The 21,501-nt window shown below is 36.8% G+C and overlaps 1 protein-coding gene across 22 annotated transcripts in view; it reads left to right on the top strand.

The window, feature by feature from the left end:
* The window catches only part of DST (dystonin), a 333,803-nt gene that overhangs the window by 268,845 nt on the left and 43,457 nt on the right, over positions 1-21,501 (top strand). For all 22 annotated transcript variants that reach the window (XM_087945546.1, XM_087945452.1, XM_087945460.1 and 19 more), the window contains 13 exons: positions 3,401-3,520; positions 3,647-3,754; positions 6,269-6,487; positions 8,008-8,211; positions 10,132-10,363; positions 10,683-10,909; positions 12,210-12,332; positions 12,749-12,850; positions 15,783-15,884; positions 17,786-17,959; positions 18,720-18,875; positions 20,619-20,816; positions 21,352-21,480. In XM_087945546.1, coding sequence (XP_087801672.1) covers positions 3,401-3,520; positions 3,647-3,754; positions 6,269-6,487; positions 8,008-8,211; positions 10,132-10,363; positions 10,683-10,909; positions 12,210-12,332; positions 12,749-12,850; positions 15,783-15,884; positions 17,786-17,959; positions 18,720-18,875; positions 20,619-20,816; positions 21,352-21,480 — 2,094 coding nt within the window. The remainder of the gene's footprint in view (positions 1-3,400; positions 3,521-3,646; positions 3,755-6,268; positions 6,488-8,007; positions 8,212-10,131; positions 10,364-10,682; positions 10,910-12,209; positions 12,333-12,748; positions 12,851-15,782; positions 15,885-17,785; positions 17,960-18,719; positions 18,876-20,618; positions 20,817-21,351; positions 21,481-21,501) is intronic.

The raw sequence follows: 21,501 nt of genomic DNA on the forward strand, positions 1-21,501 counted from the left end.
TCTTTTTTAAGAAAATTTATGCTTTACCCATTATCCCTAAAAAAGATTTGTCTTTTCCCATCTAATTTTAAAACTTTGTGGCTTTTGTCCGCCTTTTCCCTTTCTTTCTTCCCCCACCAAATCTTCCTACCCCCCCCCCCCTTCTTCTAACCTCTGTCTTGCCGGCATCCCTTCTCTGTTGTATTCCCTTTTTCTCTTGTTTGCTATCATTGTATTTACTTTGCATCATATTTTTCTCTTTCTTAAATGTTTTTTTAGATATTAAGTCCTTCATTTTCCTCGCTTTCTTCCTTCCTTCTTTCTTAGATGAATTTTGGGATTCATTGAAGATGGCGTCTTCATCTTCTTCTTCTTGTTCTTCTGCTTCCATCTGTATTGTCTGTTCATAGTTAACCAACGCCATTTCTAAAAATAGAAAAGCTTTTTCCATACCATCTTTACAGGCTGCTTTTGTTTGCTCATATTCATCCCTCAGTTCCTCAAAGGAAAAAGCCATTATAGATCTTTTCTTTTCTTTTTTCCCTCTTTCTTCTCACACCAACCAAAATATTCCAAAAGAAAAACAAGACAATCCCAAAGTCCATAATCCTCAATCAATCCAAGCCAAGCCAAAATTCCCCCTTTCTCTTCCAGGGGTAGTATCAGACAAAGAAAAAAAGAAAATTCAAATCTGTGTTTTGAAGCCTTATTAAGATTTTATTTCTGTTTTCAAATCCTTAAGGCATCTCCTCCAACAAAATCCAACCAGATAAATATATTTTTTGTCCTCTCCCTTCCGACTTATCCCAAAAAGCTAGTTTTACCTGAAAAACAACAACAGGTTTCTCAATATCCATTTATTAATTCCGTCGGGGGGGAGAGTAAACTTTCCTTTCAGCACCTCAGAATTGCCGCTTATTTTCTCTTGTGGAAAGAATCATCCAAAAAGCCATCATTTTCAGGAATTAAATTAAATATATCTTAGAGTCCTGGATCGACCAAGAAGACTTTCACTTTTAAAAACTTTCTCCTCTTCCTCCTGCGCATACTTGCCCAGCTGCCGGCTTCTTTGTGGCGGCCATTACGGACCGCCGCTGCACCGTCTTGGTAAAAGGGGGTTCTGCCGGCCAGGGAGGGGGTCTGCAGCACCCCCAAACCCTTTTCCGGATCCCCCTACCTTCAGCTGCCCCTGCAGGGCAGCCTTGCTCCGCACCCTTTCGGATCGGAGCCCCAAAAACGGCTAGCGCGGCAGGGATCGCGCAGCTTCACGAATCCCTACCGCTCGCAAAGCCGACAAACCGGAAATCCCCCTATCAGGAAAATTGTTATGCAGGGTGGTACTACGAAGAAAACATTTCAGCTCAGGAGAGGAACAGTACTTTTATCTTATCTGATGCTGCAAATTTTCCCTTTGAAATGTTGTCTGTTAAAAATATTAACTTGGAGGAGGAGGGCAAACTGCTGGGAAAGGAAACTCATCTCCCCCAACACTACGTTGTCTCCCATTGAGAGTTTGTTTGCTGATCCTGCCAATAGCAATAGTAATAGCACTTGGACTTATATACCGCTTCACAGTGCTTTTACAGCCCTCTCTAAGCGGTTTACAAAGTCAGCATATTGCTCCCAACAATCTGGGTCCTCATTTTACCAACCTGAGAAGGATGGAAGGCTGAATCAACCTTGAGCCAGTCAGAATCAAACTGCTGGCAATCAGCAGAGTTAGCCTGCAATACCGCATTCTAACCTCTGCGCCACCACGGCAATAGGCATCAGTGTCAAAAGACACAGTTTTAAATCCTAGTTGTGAGATATTTCAGAATATGGTCTACAAATGAAAGGTATAAATGTGATTGGATTGTATGGGTATCACTAAAGGCAAACATATTAGTGACCACTTCCTCACAATGGGGCATAGCAACTGCTAATATGCAACTTTTGGCATAATTGCCCAGAGTTATTTTGGCCCTCAGCCTGAAATCAGGTCTTCACCCCTGCTGTGAAGGCTGTGTGTGTTTCCAAAGAGTAAAATAGACAAATAATCAAATTTTTGTCTTGTGATTTGATAATAGAATTGAAGCTTGCTTCATATATTTATGGATTCAATTATCTAATTAAGCAAGTCAGCAGAATTGAGTCTAAGTGATTCTCTAGAACTTTCTCTAATTGGGAAGGCAGGGATGCATCTATAGAGATGAAAAGACGGTGGATGTAGATTTTCTTTCTCTTTCCATTCAACAGTGAATGCAGGGAAAAAAATGTTTGAAGGGATTATTCTGTCCAGACAATGTGTAAAATCACCAGAGTACTTATAAAGGAGATGTATACGACACAAGTAGACTTGTCATTTTATTTGCTTTAAGAAAGAGGAGTAATTTGCTTTCTGGATTTAAATATTAATGTTACATAATAGGACCTGTATTAAAGCAAGGGAGTAATCTTAAAAATGGACAATAACAAGATGTAGATAGAATAGTCTTGTGCTAAATGTGTTAGCTTCCTAAACTTCTGGACAGTTCAGTTTTATTTTAGAAAGTCAAGAAATCTCAGAATCACTAAGAAAAATACTTAAAATGAGCTTGATTCAAAAATGACAATGGACACGATACAGCTACTTTGAGACCACTTGACTCTACTAAAATAAAAATAAACTGCTCAGATGTTACAAGAAGCTAACGTATTTAGCACAGATTTATTCTATGATTAGCACTGATTCTTGCAGCTTTCTGGAAAGTCTTTATTTCCTCCCCACCCCCAAAAAAATAGTACAAAGAGAGATTTTTACATGGAACTGCGTCCAAGATTATAAACAGATTTTTATTGACATTCAGCTGAACACAAACAAAGACTCATTTCAGTCTTTTTCTGCCCCAAGAAATAAATGCAAAAGAAAGCAGGAAGTGAGCCAGTAGGCACAATCCCAGCGTCTGACCACCCCCCATTGGATCGTAAGAAGTGTTTTATTGGAAATTACTCTCTTACTCTATATTAGTGCAATTTTTCGTGGAAATTCACAGCTTCTTGCATTTCATGGACTTTGATCTTTAATGCTTGCCGATTTCCATCATTACATGCCTCTAAGTGCATGTCTGTGATACCCGATATCAATTGAAGAGTATCCTTCAGGCGTCAGATAGAATAGACTTATGCTGTACAAAAGCTTACACAACAATAAACCTGTTCATTTTGAAAATATTAAAAAAAAATCTATGTCATATTTGCTGTAATAGACAAAAAGCAGCACACTCAATAATCTAGACACCATTATTCATAAATCCCTGAATAGTAAATACAGATTGACCATAGCTATTTGGGATGGAATGGTTTCTAACTGAATTGTGATAAGTGTACTTTTAGGTTTCTTTTATCTATAAGTGAACATTTCTGTTTTTTTAATAACTGCTTTTTGATGGTCTTTCTTTAGTTTGATCAGGCAGCTAATAATGAATTAGCCTGGATTGACAAAACAGAAAAGAAACTGATATCTCTGGGAGACATAAGACTTGAACGGGACCAGACTTTTGCTCAGCTGCAAATTCAAAAGGTAAACAAACTCCATTTGTGATGTGCTAAATCAATTCTCATTACAAATTTGATATTACTTATATTGCATGTGTTATGGTCAACTTCCTGCTGCTCTTAATAGCAATCTGTTTTGTTATATGACTAGGGGTTTACCATGGAGATTTTGAAACACAAGGATACAATAGAAGAACTTGTTTCATCTGGGGATGAGATCATGAAGACATGTACAGAGGAGGAGAAACAAATTATGAAGGTAATAAAGTATTACTTGCACTTATTTGGTAATGAATCTGAATAGCTAAACACCGATCTAATTTCTAAAGCTTGTGAAGCAGTTGTTACTCATATGCAACAGTTAGTGCTCATCTCCTATGGCTTAGGAGATGTGATGACCCAGGGCATGGCACAAAGGCAACACAGTCAAATAAGCAAGAAGAGTCCCTTTAATGCCTCCAATTTTGCCCCCAATGTCCAGGTTACCTTCGGCTGGAGAAAAAACTCTCCCAAGAACAGTCTTTAAGTGGAGGAAATTCAGTCCCCCCCCAAAAAGTACATGCAAATTGTAAATAAAAATCCACACAAACCACGCTGCAGCAATTAACTTGACAGGGCAGGATAAGGAATTGCATACTTGAAAGGCCAATAAAACACACACAGTTGGGAAGTCACCAGTAACCCAGAAAAGCCTCGACAATAACAGACAACTCACTATTTGCTTCCAACAACTTTGCTGTGCATAGCTTCCCTTTTTAAACACTGTGTTCCCAGCTGCAGCTAATGAAGGGAATCAGGGCCCTTTCCTCCCCCGTAAGCCATGCAACCCACATTGCTCCCTTCTCCGTTCCTCCCTGCATGCCCTAGGATGAAGAGGGGGTGGGCCTGGGTCTTCCTCCAAATTCCCTCTCCCTTGCTCGACTTCTCCCCTGCTCTGCCCAGCTGGACTTTGCCCTTCCCCAGTTTCTTCCACAGCCAACAGAGCCACACTCCCACTCCCTGTCAGTTGCTCGGCCTCCCCCTCGGAATCAGATTCCAACGGGCATGACAGGAGGCCCACAGAGGTAGTCATCTTGATAGGGAGAAAAACAGAAAATATAATTGAATAACTGCCCATTCATTTGTATATATGAATGTTCTTAGCAACTACAATGCATGGAAAATACACCCACACTTTATTCCTTGAGTGCATAGTTAGGTATATTCTTTCAGCATAATTCTTCTTGGGGTACTTCGGCTGGTGTGAAAACGCAGTTGATTTTCATTGATTCCTATCTGCAGTGCCATTTTCCACACTGAAGAACCCATGGCCCTCTAGATTAGATATTTGAGGAAAATGGGAATTGCATAGAGGACCTGATTTTTTTAAAAATGCGGTCTTCTCTGATGAGGGCCCAGATTGTTGGGGGCAATAGGCTGACTCTGTAAACCACTTAGAGAGATTTATAAAGCACTGTAAAGTGGTATATAAGTCTAAGTGCTATTACTATTTGTTATTGGAAATGCTCTGTTGAATGTAAAGCCTTCTGGGCATAGAAAAAACTCTTTGGTCCACAGAAAGTAAAATTTAAGTTAAGGTTGGTTTCAGGAAGTTTGCCTAGACCCGTTTACAGAATAGCCTTTCCCACAAAGGGCTCCCATTTCATCTCCTATCCAAGATACATTACAGTCTTTCTTTAATCTTGTGGCTATTTCCGATGGAGCATACTACCTAGTTGTGCTTCCTTCTTATGCATCCCTAGTTTTTTGTTTGATTGTCTGTTCATTTGTTTTAATGAAAATAAGATTGAACACTTGTTGAGATGATAAATTTCTGTCTTAATTATATGTGTATTAACGTACAGTTTTTCAAAACTGTTGTGCATAAGTAGGTAAGAGAAATATCATAATAGTTCAGAGTTTTTTGTTGTTAAAAATAGGATTAGAATTTTTATTCATTTAATTTTTATTTATTTTATTAAATTTGTTTATCATCCATCTCACCACGAGGTGACTCTGGATGGCTTCCTATCCTATCAAAGGGGGCAATTAAACCAAGGTTGAATAAATCTGTGATTCCTTTATTCTCTAACTTCTCACTCTGATCATAATTATTGAAAACAAAGGAGGAATTTTTTTGCAGAAAATAAAAAGTTACATAAGGCCTAAAATAAGATGTCACAATTTTAAAATTCCTCCAAAGTCCCTTCCCAAACTCAACCAGTCCATTATTTGTGACACTTAGCCTCCAGATACTGCAATATTCAGCCACCCAAAACGTGACAACTTCTTGTCAAGAAACCTTTTCTCCAAAATATAGTGTAATTTAGTGTAAAACTAAATTAAAGGCAGTGTAAAAATATGATTTATAATAGTAGGACATTGATGACTATGATAGCAATCCTATCAATCTCAGTTTGCTTAGATCTGCAGTAGTGTAGATGTCCTTTTCAAGATTCGACTGCCATCAGAGGCCAAACTGTTTCATATGGGTGAGGGCCTTCTTAGACTAGATGTATTTGGACTTAGACTCCTTAACTGGATGTTTTTGGCCCCCAATTTCCCAATATTTGGGAAAATAATGAAAGCCCATCTGTTTCACCAATTGTGGATTGGATTTTCTCTGTTCCTATGTTCTATATAAATTACCAAACCATCTTGAGTTTTCTATGGCTAGAACAGCAGGCTACAAAGTTAACAAATCAGTAAATGACAGTGTACAAATTGTTTGCCAAATTAAAATCTTACAAAGCTGATAGATACATGCTGTAGTTTCTTGATAACTTCGTTACAGAACAAACTGGAAACTCTCTTGCATAAATACGATACGCTCTGTCAAATGAATTCCAAGAGAAACTTGCAATTAGAACGGGCTCAATCTCTGGTTAGCCAATTTTGGGAGACTTATGAAGAGATTTGGCCATGGCTAACTGAAACGGAGACGATCATCTCACAGCTTCCAGCACCAGCTCTTGAATACGAAACTCTGAGGCAGCAGCAAGAAGAACATCGGGTAAGGTGTTTGTGGAGATTCGCAATCATTCAGGTCATGGTTGTCCCAAAGGACAACTCTTTGGGACCACATTGGGTCAGGTTTTTAAGCACCTTTGAAAGTGTCATTGATTCCAAAAATACAAGAGCATATTCTTTTCCTTATAAGAAATCCCATGATTTTTAAAATAATTAGGGCTGTGCAGTTTTTACACCTTTATTGTCTCTTTCTCTCTGATTTGCAACAAGTAGTCCTCAACTTATGACCACAATTGAGCCCAAAATTTCGGTTGCTAAGTGAGACAGTTGTTAAGTGAGTTTTGCTCTATTTTACGACCTTTCTTGCCACAATTGTTAAGTGAATCACTGCAGTTGTTAACACACTGGACACAGTTGGTAAGCACATCTGGTTCTCCCTTGACTTTGCTTATCAGAAGGTCGCAAAAGAGGATCACATAATCCTGGGGACACTGCAACCATCATAAATACGAGTCAGTTGCCAAATGTCTGAATTTTGATCACGTGACCACGGGGAGGCTGCAATGGTCATAAGTGTGTAAAACGGTCATAAGTCACTTTTTTTAGTGCAATGGTAACTTTGAGCAGTCACTAAATGAACTGTTGAAAGTTGATGACTACCTGTATTGCTTTTGTACTTTCAATTTGTTATCTTCTAAAAAATAAAATTTGGATTATATACTTCATTTGAGATTATTTTCAGACCAGAGAAGCAATTAATAAAGACTGAATTTCATTAACAGCAGTGTCCTAAAATGAACTTTTATACTTCAGGGCATAGTTATAACCATATGATAATATATATGTTTTGTGTTTTTATAATGAAGGTGAAAACAAAGAACTTAAAGAATAAAATTCAACTTTAGTCCTTAGAATAATTTAGAAACTGACAAGATTTAAGTTAGCGTTTAATTTAAATAATTGGGACTGTCCTAAATAAATATCATTTCATGGCATACTTCATTGCACTTAATTTTAGAAGTATACTATGAAACCAGTGCTTTGAACAACCAGGATATTTAAAAAAACAGACTAGAAAGTGTAGGCAGAAAACAGAATAACACAGGACAACTAATAAAAACATTCAGCCAGTTATCCAGCACTAGAAATGATTTATTAAGTACCAGCATTGTAAAAATTTCCAAATTGTTTAAATGTGACTAAAAATAGCTTGCTAGTGTTTGAGAGTGCTATAACAAGCAGGCAAGTCAGAATGTTTTCAATTTTTCATAATGCACTGGCTTATTCATTTTTTTTACATCTATAGAAAGTATGGCTGCACTATTTCCTTTTAAGTGTACTATAAGTAGGATGCGATTTCTCTCACTTTATTCAGTTACAGGTGAAAGCAGTTTGGCAAGAGGCTTGTGGTGAAATGCACACATCCAGTATGAGTTACACTTTGGCCTTGTTTTTAGGAGAGATGCTTAGATTTTTCTTGCTATTTGAATTTGTAGCAGATGTAGACAACTAGAATGTGGCATAGTAACGCTGAGATACTGAAAGTATTTTGTTCTGTTAAAGCAACTGCGAGAGTTGATTGCTGAGCATAAACCTCACATAGATAAGATGAACAAAACTGGACCTCAACTCCTGGAGCTGAGCCCACAAGAGGGATTTTTAATCCAAGAGAAATATGTAGCAGCTGATGCTCTTTACAGTCAAATTAAAGAAGATGTCAAAAAGCGGGCTCAAACACTGGATGAAGCCATTTCTCAATCAACTCAGGTATTTTTTTTAGGTGGGGGTGTTGCTGTTTATTTGTTTTTGTTTTTCTCTAGAAGGACAGCAGATATATTCCCTTTGGACAGTTCTGCTAATTTATATCATTGTATTTACAGTATATATTCGGCTTATCAAGAGTACCAGTCACCATATGCTAGGTGAAAAAAATAATCACATCATGGTTACATAAATTTATTTTTCTTATCTGCTCAATGATCAGAACCACTGAGAAATCTGTTTGGTATAAAAGAAAATAATCTGATTGTCTCAAAAAAAATAGTTTGAGGATACTTTTGTGATAAATACTAAATATATACATTTTCTCAACTTATAAATTTTTTTCTCCAAAATAAAAAGCAGGGCAGTGTGTTTCCACAGAATCTTAGTCAACGTCAGTCTATCCATCCTCATTTATGCTCATGCACACATACTAACTAGCTTTATTGTTCAAGTGAACTTTGGCTTAAGAGTGCTTGTCAACAGCAGATGTCTTCAATATAAATCTACCCAAGGTTAAAATAAAATGAATTCTCCAAGTGACATTTTTAAATATTGTTGTAGGAATTCACTCTTTCTTGGTACTAGGAAGCAATGATTTGTTGCATTTACTATAAATGGGCTGCAACTTCTTTAGAGGCTACTTCTAGACAAGGCTTTCATTGTGCAGTCTTCCCATTCCTGATACAGAATTTGTGACAGGGCTACAGACATCTTCCATTTGTAATAGTGGGCTTCTTGTATAATATCTTTTGTCCTTCTTTTCTTACACAAAACCCAGCAAAAGAGAAAAATGTAATAGCTACCCAATGACTTTGGACTGGTAGCACTAAGGCCCCTCCACATATGGAAGTACTATAAACATCTGATAGAATTTACTAAGTACTGGCATCTAACCTTAAGAAATATCAAGTAGGAATCTCCCTCTTTCTCTCTGACTGACTTCATCCTGGCCAGAAACAGAGATTGCATTAGACAGCTGAGGGGTTACTTAAAAGTTCCATGTCTGATGAAACATAGTAACATTTAAGTTAAATCTTCTGTTTTAATAATTTAGACCAGCACTCCCCAATCTTTTTGGTTCCATAGACTGGAGGGAGGGGATGGTTTCATGCACGCAGCTTAATCCCACGCATGCACAAATAAAGCTTCACGCATTCGCCCACCGCTTACAATCTGGGGTTAGGGACCCCTGATTTAGAATACAATACTAGATATAAAATCATATTAATTGAAGATACTTTCACAAAAGCATGTTAACCAAGAATACTGATGCAGTAAAAAAATCTTTCCTAGTGATATCATTTAAAAATAAGACTCAGGATTAATTAAATCTATAATAGATTGACACGTGTATAAAATGTTTGCATTCCATTGATTTGCTTACTGAATAGGAACAAACTCACTTAAGGATCAAAAGAAAAGAGAATAATTTTGTCTGAAAGTTTGTATTTTATGGTTCTTTTTATCTTCATAGATTCACATCATAATAAGAGAGTTAAGCTGTAGAAATAATAGCTAGATAGCATAGATACTTGATCCATATAATTCTTTCTCTACATAAAGAAGTGGGAAATTGGATGTGTGATTGAATGTCTACATGAAATCTCTTGGTCATATCCAGTATTACTCTTTTGAGAAATAGAAGAGAGAGGGACAGGATTGTGGTGGTGGTGGTGGTGGTGATGATGATGATGATGATGATATCCATTTAGTTGTGTCCAACTCTTAGCGGTTCTATGGGCAAGTCTCTCTGCATCTTCCAATGTTGCACTATGCTCTGGCTGGTGTCAGCTTTAATGTAAATACTTCGTTGGACAATAGCCCTTCCCCTTCCCCCCTTTCTGATTTGATTTGGCTCTTTGGGGGGAGGGCGTTTTTTTGTGTCTCACCCAGTTGCCCCTACTTATTCCTTCTCTATTGCAGTTCCATGATAAGATAGATTCAACTATTGAGAACCTGGACCGGATCGCTGAACGTTTGCGGCAGCCACCTTCAATCTCAGCTGAAGTGGAAAAGATTAGAGAACAGATCAGTGAAAATAAGAATGTCTCTGTAGATTTGGAAAAACTACAGCCAGTGTATGAAACTCTCAAACTGCGTGGAGAAGAAATGATTGCACGTTCAGAAGGAGCTGATAAAGATATATCTGCTAAAGGTAATGGAGGTTACCAGATTGGAATATTCTCCCCTATTTTTTGTTGGAAGCATTAAAAAGAAAAATACAAACATCTGCAACAGAAGAATTATCTTGTATTAACTGTTTCTGAGGGAAGGCATATATGTTTCAAGTTTTATATATAGTTGTATGTGTATTACTTTATATTCCATTATTTATCTGATCCTTTAATAGCACATTTTCAATCCCATAATATTTATATTACAAGATAAATGCATAACATATAATTTACAAGTTCCTCTCAAGGACATGTAGATTGCTCTGCCTGGGTAACTGTCATGTTATTTTTGCTGTCTAGTTGTTCAGGATAAGCTCGATCAGATGGTCTTTATCTGGGAGGATATCCATGCTTTGGCTGAGGAAAGGGAAGCCAAGCTCCTTGATGTCATGGAATTAGCAGAGAAGTTCTGGTGTGATCATATGGCTCTCATAGCCACCATCAAAGATACTCAAGATTTTATCAGAGAACTAGAAGGAGCAGGGATTGATCCTTCAGTGGTGAAGCAACAGCAGGAAGCAGCAGAGGTAAATAAAATATGCGACAATATTTAAAGGATGAAATTCTATGCTCACTTCCTGGAAAAGATACATTAAGTACCATATTGCTTCTTCAAATCAGAATCATTATTGGATAATTCTAAGTAGGTTTCTATCAGTATGCAAATTTCAGAAGACTTCACCATCCATGAATGTTAAGGTGTAGATAGAGCACTTGATATCCTAATACCATTTTTTTTGAACTATTACCATCTGTCAGATGATACAGGATAATAAAAACAAGGACAAATAGGCTGAAAAATAGCTTCTATCCCAGGGCAGTAACTCTATTGGATTCTACTGTATAGTGCAATATTAATGCAATATCAGGGGTTTTCAATTCAATTTGTAGAGTGTGAGGGATGTGTGTTTGTGTTTATTTTCATAGTCATAAATCGTACCCTAAAGATGGTATTTAATTTTGTTGTACAAGGTGCAATGACAATAAAGTAAAGTAAACTAGACCATGGTATCAAGCTCACATTCTCTCCTCCCCACTCCTCTATTTTTCATCCTGTCCCTTATTCAAAAAGCTAAATAGGTGCGGACCTAGATCAACTCGCATCATTACAGCATTGTCACGTGACATTTCGTGACTTTCCCCCCCTTCACTAAACTGGGTGTGGTCAGCATGTGATGCATCTGGGCCACAGGTTTTGAGTTTGACAGCCCTAACTTAGATAATACTTTGTTGGGAGACCTTTATAGAATCCTAGGACTGTAAGCTAGTTTGGAAGAAAAACGATATCTCAGGGAAGGCAGTGTCTGTCTTCTTCTGCACAGGGACACTTTCATGAAGTCACTGGATTCTACTTGGACTTCAAGGAGGAGATGTATTGTATTTTTTTTCAGTCCTAGAAATAGACATTCCATCACCATGGCTTGTGTTCATGTAGAAAAATATGTGCCACCAAGACTTTCTCTATAGATTATGCTATCATATTAAAGCTTAAGAAATGTGAGCTATGAGAAAAATATTTTTAAAGGGATGCTAATATTCACCTTATTTTCTAAGAATTATGGGGGATGTATTTGTAATATTAATTCCTTGAAATACCAAGAATACTAAAGTGCTTCTGCATTAACTTCCTATTGAGTTGGGAGAAGAGATCAAAGTTCTTGACCATCAGGCAACATACAAGTTTAATTATTATAGTTATTAAACGTAGATAATACGTTGTGCTCTTTAAATACCCATAGTAAGTAAACCATGTTTGTCATTAAAGCTAATTTGCTTTTCCTAAATATTGGTATGATAGTTTACAAAATCATGTTTTTTTTTATCTAGTCCATCAAAGAAGAGGTAGATGGGTTACAAGAAGAACTTGATGCCGTTGTGAATCTTGGTTCTGAACTCATAGCTGCATGTGGTGAACCTGACAAACCATTAGTCAATAAAAGTATTGATGAGGTACTGATCACGTAAACATTTGATTCTTGATGGTTCTCTGAAGGGACTAGAAACCTCTAATTTTGGGACAGCATGGCTTATATTGTGTCAGACACTGATTTAGTTATACCAAATTGTCAGTACCATGATCTCATATTTTTTTTTAGTTCTAATAATAATTGAACTGTATATTTTCAACATACATGGCTTATGTTCTTTTTTAGGCTGTGGGCCTAAAGTTTGAATGAAAGGAATTCTAATCTTAATTGGAAATCACATTAACTTTTAGAAACTAATTAGAACTCTTCCCCCTCCTTGCAATTTTAGGGAGACTTAGACTATTCTTTGCATTGTAATCAATGTTTTATATATATACATATATATTTAAAGTCTTAAAACTATTGTTCCTATAATTTTATTCACAATTTAAAATATAGCTAAATTCCATTTGGGATGGTTTAAATAAAGCATGGAAGGAACGTGTTGACAAACTTGAAGAAGCTATGCAGGCTGCTGTTCAGTATCAAGATGGACTACAGGTACACTTTTTAATTAAGTTTGTTTATAATCTTTGTGTGGTAGGATATTTAGAAAGGCGTTTCTTAAAAATGAAACTACCAATTAGGGATCATGAAATATTTTAATAAACACCTACTTATTCCTCAAAATCTATAAATGTAGGGTTGTGCATGTTTTATGATTTGGCAAAAGTACTTCTGATCAGAGAAGTGATTATTTTTGTCTTTTTTCGTAAGTGATGGGGGTCAGGGAGAAGGTTTGGAGCGTTCTTTGGGAATCGTTTCACCCACCCATCCATTTCCAAGATCCCTCAAACTACACTGTGTTCAGAAGTCTATCCCAAATCCAAAACCTTTCCAAAGGGGTCTAGGACAGCCTGAGAAAAAAACAGAAATAATGTTGAAGAAACTGTGGCGGACAACATTTATTGCATTGATTTATCCCACGTGGAATTGTCCATGGCGAGTTGTCCCGTGGTAAGATGGCCGCAGTGAGTTGACCACAGCAAAGTGTCCATTCCATTTCCAAAGACTATGCAATTTGAGGAAACATTTCCCAGAGAAGTAGGGTCCCAAAAGAGACAACAAAGACAGTGAGGCACTAGGCGCAAAAGGTGAAAAGGGAACTGGGATAGAAGTCAGCTGGATGAAGGAATGCTCGCTACTGTTTGATGGGAAATGAAGGAATGCTCACTACTGTTTGATGGGAAATGAAGGAATGCTCACTGGCTTGCTTGCTGGGGCAGACTGGAACCACATGGGGCTTGGGAGAGAAGGCAGCTGGGCAAATAAATATTTGCTGGCACTTACTGAGGCTTCCTGGGTTATGGCAGGCAGCCATGGAATATATGGTTCTGCGGCTGCTTGTGGATAATGTGTAGGGCAACCAAAAGAGCAGAGATGTGGGGGAGACAGGTGGGTGGGAGGAGTGGAAGCATCTCAGTAGTATAAGTGTGCGTGGGCTACAAAGTGCTGAAATTTTGATCATGCTGGGGCACTGCAATGGCCATAATTTCAGGCACAGGTCGTAACCCTTTCCCCCCCCAGCAACATCAATTTCAAACAGTCACTGAATGAATGGTTATAAGTCAAGGATTACCTGTAGTAGATCAAGAGATACTCTACTGAAAGTGTATACAGGTAGTCTTCAACCAACAACCACAACTAGTTCTGGAATTTCTGTTGCTAAGAATTGTGATAGTTAAGCAACATCACATGACTTGGCCTGATTTTACAACCATTTTTATCAGGGTCATTAAGTGAATCACCACCATCATTAAGTAAATTAGGTTTCGCCAATTGATTTTGCTGGTCAGAAAGTGGCTGGGAAAGTTGTAACTTGTGATCACATGACCACCAGATACTGCAACCATTGTAAATGCGAGCCAGTTGCCAAGTGTCCAAATGGATATAAGTCACAAATTCTGACGCTGATGTAACTTTGAATTATCAAACTAATGGTCATAAGTTGAGAACTATCTCTATTCAGTTACCATCAGGGTTCAGGTACCCTGACATTTGATTTATCTGTAGATTTTTCAAGCAAAGTCTTTGAAAAGTATAAGTGGTTAAATTATGGAAAAAGATTAAATATTAAATCTTTTGTCAGCCTCTTTGCTGTACATTTCCATATTAAATGCCCCCTTTAATATATCAATAAATTAAATCTATAAAATCTCTTCAGTAGTTCAAAATTGTTTTTCTTCTGCAATTTTTTATAGTGCAGATTTGTGTGGATTTGAACAAATTTCATTTGATTTAAGTTCAAACTATTCATAGTTATTTGTGACGTCTATAATGTTAGAAGGTTGGATTTCACTCAGTGAACATCATCTCACATCTTATAAAATCCTATTGTATTACCTCATTGATCTTACTAAATATTACCCTGTTCAGCACATTATACGTTTTAACATAATTGGGTCATTTACAATTCCAAATGAAATCTCTGCTTCACCACTTTGGCTCATAGACATTATCCATCTATGACAGATAATGCATATTATCTATACTAAAAATTTTCCAATAGTTAGAAGTATTTTGCTTAAATGGCAATCTGGTACTCATTATCTAAACAGGTCCCATTAAGCTTAGTAGACTAAGTGATTAGTCTACTAAGTACTGATTTGAAGTCAGTTTCTTCTATTACATGTTGTCATCTTTTAGGGCTGAGGAAATGTTCCTTCTCTGGAGCAGCCCCCATTCTCTGGAGCAGCATCTCCCAGAGATAAGGACAGTGTCCTCTTTGAGAAATAAAAATTAAAGGATGGGAAAATGGGCTTGTGTCCATGCCCCATCCCCGTCTTCACTTCTGGGTAGCATTTTTTTCCCAGCATAAAGGGCAAAAGCTGCAAAGCTCACCCTCCAGGCTAATAGTCTAAATCTAATGGCACCTTTACTTCAACCAGGAAGAAGCTTCCACTAGTGGGAAGTTACCCATCATTGCAGCTCCAAAGAAAATGCTGCTAAACTGCTTTCCTGGCATTTCCTGTGGAGTTAGAACTGAGCTGAAAGTTAATGACATAGCTTCCCGACCTTAAAGGAAGCCTCACTACATTTTTGGTGTTGAGAAGGACTGCATCAATGTCAAGTCTGTGGCATCTCTAGCTGTTAGATTCCATATCGACAAGTTCTTAGAGTTGACTGAGGACATCTTTATTGAAGTTACATAGAGATATATTGGCACTTGTGGCAGATGCAAAATGGCAGATGCACCATCATGATGCTGTCCCAAACACACACACAATAGAAGCAGGACTTGTATCTTGCCTATTTTCTCCCTCCCTCCCTCCCTCTCACAAACACACACACCAACTCTCATGACCTGATGTATAAATGTATACATTCTTGCAGTTCTTCTCATATAACAAAGAATATTCTCTGTATATTTAGTTCATTGTTAATATGCTACATCATTATTTGCCCTGTTATTTTAATTGTATTATTTTAACAGGCTATGTTTGACTGGGTGGATATTGCTGGTAGTAAATTAACTTCAATGTCACCAGTTGGAACAGACCTAGAAACAGTAAAACAGCAAACAGAAGAGCTGAAGGTATAAAATTTAACTTTCTCTTTTAAATTTTTTTTGTGAGGGGATAGTATTTTCCAACTTCTTTGTATGGTATATAAATTGAATTACTTCCTGTCTTGTAAGTACGACATAAAATGAATTTCTTTCTTTTTTGTAAAAGATAATTGTGAGGGGTATTTTTAATAAACAAGGTTATTTTTTCTGACTGCCTTGTTTTCTTAAGCACTCTTTTTCCCCTTTAAAGTATGGGCAAGCTCCTTAGTTTTGGATACCATGGATTATTCTTAAATTTTCAGAATTAATTCCCTTTCTAGCCTTTCTACCCCAGTGAATTCCAAAAGATGGCTTAGAATGAAAAGATGACTCATTCTCTTCATAATACCTGGATACTTAATTGTGCATTTTACACAGGAAGCAAAGATTATGTGGGATATCCTGTTTTGCAGCACTGTTTTAGACTAGATGATCCACTGTAACTCTAGTTTTTGCGTGTGCAAAGCTGAGGTGGACAAGTTGTAAAAATAAACAGGAAACCATCAGCCAAAGTATGCTTTTACAATAGTTTGACACTGAAAATTTAGGATTCCAACATTTCTATTAGAATTGAAAGCAAGGATTAAGAAATCATTAGGGATTGAATCAGGCAATCATAGCGATACATCATCCTGGTTTAGCAGAATGTGAAACATTTCTGCGTGTCTCTGCTTCACTGTTTTGTAATCACTGCATAACTCACCCAGATGCACAATATCTTTACTAGAGAGAAAGCTGGAGCCACAGAAACCAAGTCAATTTTTTTAATACTTGTCAAAGGGATTGGGGTGGTGGGGGGATGGGAGAAGTCCACTGTATCATAAGCTTTGTTAGAAGAGAAAGCAGTACCCAATGGGATCCTTCTCATGTGGGTCTTCGGAAAAATAGCCTTCCCTCCTCCCCCCCGTATGTCTAGATCAAATTGTGTTATATGATATGTATCTGTTCTTAAGTTTGGTCTAGTAAGGTTTATTCAAAAGGACTTTAGAGCTTTGAAGCAATGGCTTTCAATAAAATGGGAATGTAATGGATCATAAATCCCTAAAAGTTGAAATGCAATACAAAAAGTAGGCTGTGTGTTATTCTCCTCCACAACTATGCATCTAGAAAAAAATTATTTGATTTATTTTACTTCCTCCTGTCATAGGCCTCAGTTTAAAAAAAATAGGAAGAGATTTTTTTAAAAAAAAATAGAATACAGTGAATATGTCCACATGGTAGCCATCTACTCTGATTCTATTCCAGACAGAAAGAAGGTAAAGAGTTGCAGAGTTTTGGACTTGTCAAAGCTTTGCGTTGTAAGTTACCCAGGAATCCTAACTGTTCAGTCACAGATGAGGATAACACCCTTGTGTATGATAGATATATTACTGTGGTTCCTTTCTCTTCAGTTAATTTCTTCTGGGGATGGAGTAATCTCTGCACCAGGTGTAATTTGGTTCAGTCACTTCCAGTGCAGAGCTCTATCAACATTACCTTCGTTTTGAGGAAGCTTTGAAAGACTTCCTGTTTTATAGACTAATAAATTGAGTGTGAAATATTTCAGACATAAAAATGATGACGTATGCTGTCCATTTATATTTCAGGGGGGAAAGTGTGCTTTAGTTGTCTAATTTATGAAGAACAGTAAGTTAGAAAGTTCTGTGGATTGCATCCTGTTCCCAAAAAGGTCTTTCATTCAAAACAGGCTTCCCCTAGGAAGAAGAAAAGATCTTCAGCATTTTATAGTAATTTTTTTTAGAGACATTGGGTTCCTTTGTGCTTTTTGCTAAAAAAATAGTTTTCCTTAAACAGAAACCTGTTCAGGGAAAGACTCTAATTTTCACAATAAACTAGTAAGGTCAAGGTGGTATTCCCCTTTGATATTTTGTGTCCTTGAATTTCTACAGCAATTTAAAAAAGAAGCCTACCAACAACAGATAGAAATGGAACGACTGAACCATCAGGCCGAACTGTTGTTGAAAAAAGTCACAGAGGAAAGTGAGAAGCATACTGTTCAAGATCCTTTGTCTGAACTCAGGCTATTATGGGAATGTCTAGAGGATAAAATCGTTAGCCGCCAGGTAAATTGGGTTTGGCTGAAAACTTACTCTATGTAGCAGCACTGAACTGAAGGCATTAAGATCTCTGAATTTCAAGTGCAAGCATATCATTTGTTGTAATTAATACATAATGGTGTCTAATTAATTATGTGTATTAAATATTGATCAGATATATGTTTGGTCATTCTATTTCTTTTGAGAATTTTTAAAATAATATATAACAAGTTGAAAAGAAAATGGCACAACAAACATTAATGTCCCCAGCAAGTTTCTGAGCTTGCTATGTTTCCCACCAGATTAATAGTAATAGATTTCTTACTAGTTTTCTTTTTCCTAATTCCTTTTCCCCTCCTTATGATCAAATTGTTTAAAAAGCTATGTTTTGTACTCTAAATCATGTTATATTACTTATTATGTTTTACTAATATCATTTTTAAAAATGAGAAACCAAGATACTGCAACAAGAGCATGTTCTTGGACTTCGATGTTATTAAGATGTAACTCCCAACCTATCATGAAATTGTAAAGTCACAGACTTTTACATTAATCTCTCATGAAGTAAATGAGACAAATGCAAGCCACTCAAGAATTATTAAATAATCACAATAAAATATGTTACTAACTTTAAATGTTCTTCTCTAATCTGGTTTTCAGATTATAGTTTATATATAAAATAAATTTTGGATGGCACTTTTAGGCGTTCATATGAGTTTTCCACACACTTTGAGATGATTGAAGATTTAGCATGATTTCAATTTTTTATATTCTTGTTTTTGAACAGCATAAACTGGAAGGTGCTTTATTGGCTTTGGGGCAGTTCCAGCATGCTCTGGATGAATTGCTGACATGGCTGACACACACTGAAGACCTGCTGAATGAACAGAGGCCAGTGGGAGGTGACCCCAAAGCTATTGAAATTGAACTGGCCAAACATCATGTACGTAACTGGTATTTCTGGGCTTCATTGTTAGATAAGATTACTGAATGGAAATAACTGCTCCATATTAACAGTTAAAATAGGTCAGATTTTGAAAAAAGGTCTTTATAGGAGCTCAAATCTCAACAGAGTGCATTAATGCAGGACTCAGGAAAAAGCAAGCATATTTCAGAAGCCAAACTTCTGTACAGACAAATCATAGAAGTCCACAATCAGTCAGGAAATCAGAAGGAACACATATTCAGGAACTCAGGTCCAAGGCTTGAAAATTTTGTTTCCTAACTCAAGACTGACTCCCAAGCCCTTTTTCTTAGCACTGATGCCTACATACCTATTTTCTTGAGTCATGTCTCTTGTTTTGCCTGCTTTATTTTATTTATCTATCAAATTCATATGGCCACCCAAGAAATGACTCTGGGTGGTATGCAGCAAAAATATATAAAATAATAAACATACCAAACACAGTCACATTACAAAAGATTTTTCTGCTTGTGCGCAGGAAAGATACTTTCCTCCTATTCAGGTTGTAGGTTAGGTGACTCTAACTTGCTGCTATGCTTTTGGAACAGGTATCTGATTTCCTGCTGGTTACACAATAATTACACATGGCATGCTTTATGTTCCGCTTTCAAAAAATAATGTCCAAACAAATAAAATGTGCATTAAATTAAATGCTGTATACAAGTAGCATCAAGACAAACTATAATTTTAAATACATTTATATAGGGATGACCTGAACCAGTGGGCACAGTGAATGCGTTTTTTTGAGTTTTAAAACCTTAGAAGGAAAAAAATGCACTGAGAAAAAATAAAAAGAAATAGGAAAAAGCTTCAGCAAATATAAGTGTGATTACAAAGTTATCTCTTGCTCTGTGACAGGGGTGTCAAACTCACAGCTTGTGGGCCGAATGCATCATGTGCTGGCTCCGGCCTCGCCCGGTTTAGCAAAGGGGAAAAAAGTCCCGATACGTCACAGACAACGCCATGACAACGCAAGTTTGACACCCCTGCTCTATGATTACCAAAAGGCTCACTTTTTTCTATTATACATTTTTTCCATTAAAATCAGTCTCTCCCTCCCCACCCCCTCAGCTCAAACTCATAGGGTTAAAAGTCATATATAAATAAAACAAATAATAATAAATAATCTTTGGAATTTGAGAATTTTAGCTTGTATTTATGAGAGGAACCCTCACATCTCACCCCCATATCAATAACCACAATATAAACAATATGGTCTGCCCTTGAGGTATATTAAATGAATCAATAAAACATATGCTGATTTGACCGAATCATGGTGGTGCAGTGATTAGAATGCAGTATTGCAGGCTAACTTTGCCCGTAAGCAGGAGTTCAATTCTGACCAGCTCAAGGTTGATTCAGTCATCCATACTTCCAAGTCAGTAAAATAAGGACCCAGATTTTTGGTGGCAATATTCTGACCCTGTAAAAAACTTCATAGAGAAGGGGCTGTAAAGCACTATGAAGTGGTATATAAGTCTAAGTGCTATTCCTATTGACTCTAGAGCAGTGTTTTTCAACTTTGGTAACTTTAAGACGTGTGGACTTCAAACTTCCAGAATTCTCCATCTGCTATGCTCAATTATATGAACCTTCTAATTTGTACTATTTCTAAATATTTCCAATTAGGTTTTATTGAAATGAGGATATTACAGAGGTAACTGAATGAAATGAGTGATTAAAAAAAACCCAGAAAGGAATTACATGTTTTTGTTCCTTCAGATTTTGCAAAATGATGTCTTGGCTCACCAGTCTACTGTGGAAACAGTTAAAAAAGCGGGAAATGATCTGATTCAATCAAGTGCTGTAGAGGAAGCTAGTAATCTGCAAAGCAAACTTGAGCTTCTTAATCAACGATGGCAAAATGTCTTGGAAAAAACAGAAAAAAGGAAGCAGCAGCTGGACAGTGCTTTGATCCAGGTGTGTATGAGAAGTGTAAAAGATCATCTAGGTGTTACTGAGTTAAATTTGGGTCTATTGAAGTCAAAGGTAGGCACTTTAAAATTCTCCTCGCACTTTGCTATCTCTGCAATAGAAAAACATGAGAAAATACTTTTTTATAAATTACTAATAGCTTGAAATACTCAGTTAAAATCTTAAACTGGACAGATTGTTCTGTGTATACTTTTAGCTTCCAAGTGAAAATTCCCAGTCATAAATTGGGATTTGAAGTGTAAATCCATTATCAGCAATACATTTTACATAATTGGTATAAGATTACTTAGTTTTTTTTCCCTTTTTTTCTCACTCAACATTTCACTATATGTATAATTTTTATTTTAAAATTAAATTTAACATTTTTGTTTTGTTTAGGGAATTCTTAATTTAACTGCATTTTCTTTTAGGTTTGTAGGCTTTTAAAAAAACTGTGATTTACTATGTTCAACTTTTGCAGTGTCTTAGCTGATACAGCAAGCCTGTGTAATGAAATATGTTATGATGACATTTTGTTTAGGCCCAGGGTTTCCATGGTGATATTGAAGACTTACAACAATGGCTGACAGAAACTGAGCGTCACCTTTTGGCATCAAAGCCTGTTGGTGGCTTACCAGAGACTTCAAGAGAGCAGCTTAATACCCATATGGTAAGGATCTTAGTAGTGCAG

This window comes from Notechis scutatus, chromosome 1 (assembly GCF_049901735.1).
Source record: "Notechis scutatus isolate UNSWTSFEM ecotype Mainland chromosome 1, rNotScu1.2, whole genome shotgun sequence".
Taxonomy (NCBI): domain Eukaryota; kingdom Metazoa; phylum Chordata; class Lepidosauria; order Squamata; family Elapidae; genus Notechis; species Notechis scutatus.